This window comes from Perognathus longimembris, chromosome 3 (assembly GCF_023159225.1).
Source record: "Perognathus longimembris pacificus isolate PPM17 chromosome 3, ASM2315922v1, whole genome shotgun sequence".
Classification (NCBI taxonomy): domain Eukaryota; kingdom Metazoa; phylum Chordata; class Mammalia; order Rodentia; family Heteromyidae; genus Perognathus; species Perognathus longimembris.
In genome coordinates, this window is record NC_063163.1 from 52,390,227 (window position 1) to 52,393,780 (window position 3,554).

A 3,554-nucleotide genomic window follows, 5' to 3' on the forward strand; every position below is an offset into this window, starting at 1 on the left:
TGGAGAAATTGAGGCTCAAAAGATCCTTATCTTGTCCCATGTCACATACCCACCTCAGAACTGAAGCCAGTACTATGTTGCTTCAAACTTGGTGGTTGTTTCTTTACCCCCTCTCTAATCTTTCAAAGCTTTGTTCTGCCAATGGTGGTCCATAGTTGTCTTAGTTTCTTGACTGCCAAGGACAGCTCCAGCCTTATACCAAAGGCTGCAGATCAGAAATCCCCCTTTTATATCATCCCCTTCCCAGCTAGAAATCACAGAGCTACAGAATCAAAGGCCATATCAAACATGTCTTAAGAAATGAATTTATTTATTTTCTTTCTTATTACACTGTATGAAAACAGCTTGGGGAACCACACTGTACGCTGCTAAGCAGTGAGGGGCTTGGGTTGGAGGAAGAAAAGGAGAACACCATAGGTGAGCCATTTCCAATCAGTTGTCAAAAACTAGGCAGCGTCGGGCCTTGGAAGGTGGTCTGTGGGGAAAGTTCTTTCTAGGGGCCTGGGGCTGAGGGTCTGGGAAGGGGGTAGGAGGCAGGGGGTGGAGTTCTGGGCTGGAGGAGGGCCAGGGGGGCCAAATGCTAAAGTTGGAGGCCCATTCTGTCACAAAGGTAGGGCGGAAGGGAGGCTGTGGGTGCAGGCCCTCCCCTGCAGGCCTAGGGGCCCAGCTGGCTGAGGGCTGGAAGCTGCCCTGGGCCCAGTCACTGGAGACGACCTCAGCCTGGGTAGGAAGGGCAAAAGGGTTGGGAGCTGAGGGCTCAGGAAATAGTCTGTATTCTCTGGTCCGGGAGACTGAGAGGTCGGATGCTGAGGGCTCAGGAAATGAGTTATAGGTTTCCAGGCTCAACGGTCTTCCCATGAAGGCACCAAAGCTGTCGAGATCCCTGGATGAGAAAACATGGGGCTCCCCCATCCAGAGGTAAGGGTCCCAAGGCCAATCTGCTGGGCAAGCGTGAACCTCACAGTAGGTGCTAGCACTGGGCCACAGGATGGAGTCGTGTGGGGACCAGCAAGTGCAAAGGTCTGCATCAAAGGCGTGGGGCACGCAGGGGTAAGAGGCCACAGGAGACAGGCTGGCTTCGTTGAAGGGCTGTCGCACAGGAGAAGCGCTGGGCCGGGGTACCTGCTCCTCCATGGTGTCCTGGCTCGTGGAAGAAGACATGCTTCGGACTCTGGGGACAGCGGTAATGTCCCTCCTGGCGGGCTGGCTCTTCTTGGTACCCTCAAGGCGCTGTGGTGTCTGGTTCTCCTAGGCTGGGATGGCTTATTCTTGGAAGGCAGGAGGCCACCACTGCGGAAATACTCCTTGAAGATGGACACCTTCGGGGTCCCAGTGGTTCCTGGTTCGGGGCGTCTTGCGATCTCACTGTCTTGGTTCGCCTACCGTGCCCACTGCACCCACCGCACACGGCCAAGATGGATCAGACTCGGACTTGACTCGGAGATGCACCGGGCGACCCAAGGCTCCTCGAATAGTGCTCCTCGCAGACCAAGTGTACTCCTGGGTTGTCTGCGCCTCTATTTATCCCAGCTTGAAGGGCGTGGCTAAATCCTATCAAGGCCAGGTGGGTCCCAGGCCTGGAACTAGGGTGTGAAAATGGCCTGACTCCCATAGGGTGGAAGCCTAGGGAGGGTCCCTGGAGACACTGGTTTAAACCAATCTGAAGTACTGGGGCCTCTGTTCTGTGCAGAACAGGGGCTGCAGGGAGGGAGAGAGGCAGAAGGCTCAGGGGCCAGTGTTCTGCCCACCCCAGCCTGGGTCCATGTTTCCTACGGCCTGCCCTAACACTTCACTTATGGGTTTATAGGCAAAGGAGTTTAAGAAGGTATACTAGAAAACATCTGTATACCCATACTTACTGCAGCCAACCACTGGGATCAGCCCAGGCACCAACAACCGAGGAATCAATTGTTAAAGAATCCGTGATGGCAGTAGATGGATGTATGTGTCATGATTAGAAACTGTATGAGGGATACAATTTGTATACTTGTAGGCATCATTTCTGTATATGTCCATGCCTGCATGTGTGTGCACATGCATGCACATGTGCACACAAACACATATACACACACAACCTGAAATTGTGGGGATGTTCCTGGAGATCATTGTGTTGGGAGAAATAAGCCAAACTCAAAAAATCAAATACCAAGTGCTCATTGTGGCATATAGACCCTACATGATGATGATGATGATGATGATGATGATGATGATGATGATGATGATGATGGTGATGATAATTATGATGGATATGAGGGAAAGCTGTCTAGGAAGGAGTCCGCAGTAAGAGGTGGGGGATTCTGAGGGGCTTCAGTGATACTCATCAAGTGTTTGAAAAAGGAGGGAAAACAGTGGGAACACACTTGGAGCACAGTAGAGGTTATATGTGCTAAAAGTGCAAGTACGCAAACACCAGTGACGCCCCTATGTGACATAAATGTACATTAAGTTTTTCAATGTTGCCAAGAGCAGAAGCAGCCAGCTTGAGGGTCTGGAGTTTGGAGGACCGAGCCATCCCTTGAGAAAGAACTGACTTTGTGAATATTGTGAGTACTGAAGATGTGGCCCTGTTCTGAGCAGGCCTATGTATTTATGAGAGAGAGAGAGAGAAAAAGAGAGACAAAGACAGAAAGTCTGACTGCCTGACTGACTGAAAGAAATTTTTCTTGGTAGGTCCTGGGGCTTGAACTCAGGGCCTGGGTGCTGTCTCTGAGCTCTTTTGCTTAAGGCTAGTGCTCTACCACTTCTAGTTTTTGAGTGGTTAATTGGAGTTAATAGTCTCATTGGGACTTTCCTGCCAGGACAGGCTTCGAACCTCAATCCTCGGATCTCAGCCTCATGAGTAGCTTGAGTTACAGGTATGAGGCACTGGTGCCTGGCTAAAAAGTAGTTTCTTAAGAAAATCATTTTTTTTTTCCTTCAGGCAACTGACCTACAGAATCAAATGCCATGCATGCAGGTACACAAGAGAACACTTCCTGAGAAAGAACTTTCTCAGGAAAATCAGTTCCTATTCTTTATCTCACAAGTGAGCCAATTTCAGTGGCATATTTTTCCATCCAGAAGAGAAGATCTGATTGGCTCATCCCTGTCTTTATTCTAGATGACATAAAAATCTAGCCAGCTACTACTGGCTGCCATTGTCTAGTTCCCATCCCCAGACCAGCCAGCTATGGCCAGGAAAATGTGGCAAATGGAAACAAATACCAACCTTGAAATTAGTCCTTATTGTTGAGAATCTACTCTTGCAGGAGTCTGCACACAAACTACGTACAACTCAATATTCTCTCAGGCACACTGCCATCTCTATATAGGCACTGAAGGAGAAGCTGTGTGTATAACTATGGTGTGTTTTCGGTATCCGCAAGAGTGTGTCTACCTACTGTGGGTAAGAAAGTGCCCAACTCATTTTAGTAGCATTCAAGATATTCTTTCTCAAGGTTCAGCAATGCATGCTATGTGCATACTTACATACATATTTGTGAGGCAGTTTTTAGGGTTCTCCTTAGGGTTCTGTGAGCTGACAGCCATGATCCTTTTCTTCCCTGCCCTCAGCA

General features: G+C 49.3%; 1 protein-coding gene across 1 annotated transcript; it reads right to left on the reverse strand.

The window, feature by feature from the left end:
• Window positions 1-432: 432 nt before the first annotated feature.
• On the reverse strand, window positions 433-1,161 carry C3H3orf56 (chromosome 3 C3orf56 homolog). Its single transcript, XM_048340601.1, has one exon. The coding sequence runs from the start codon at window positions 1,159-1,161 to the stop codon at window positions 433-435; it is 729 nt and encodes a 242-aa protein (XP_048196558.1).
• Between the last annotated feature and the right edge of the window lie 2,393 nt (window positions 1,162-3,554).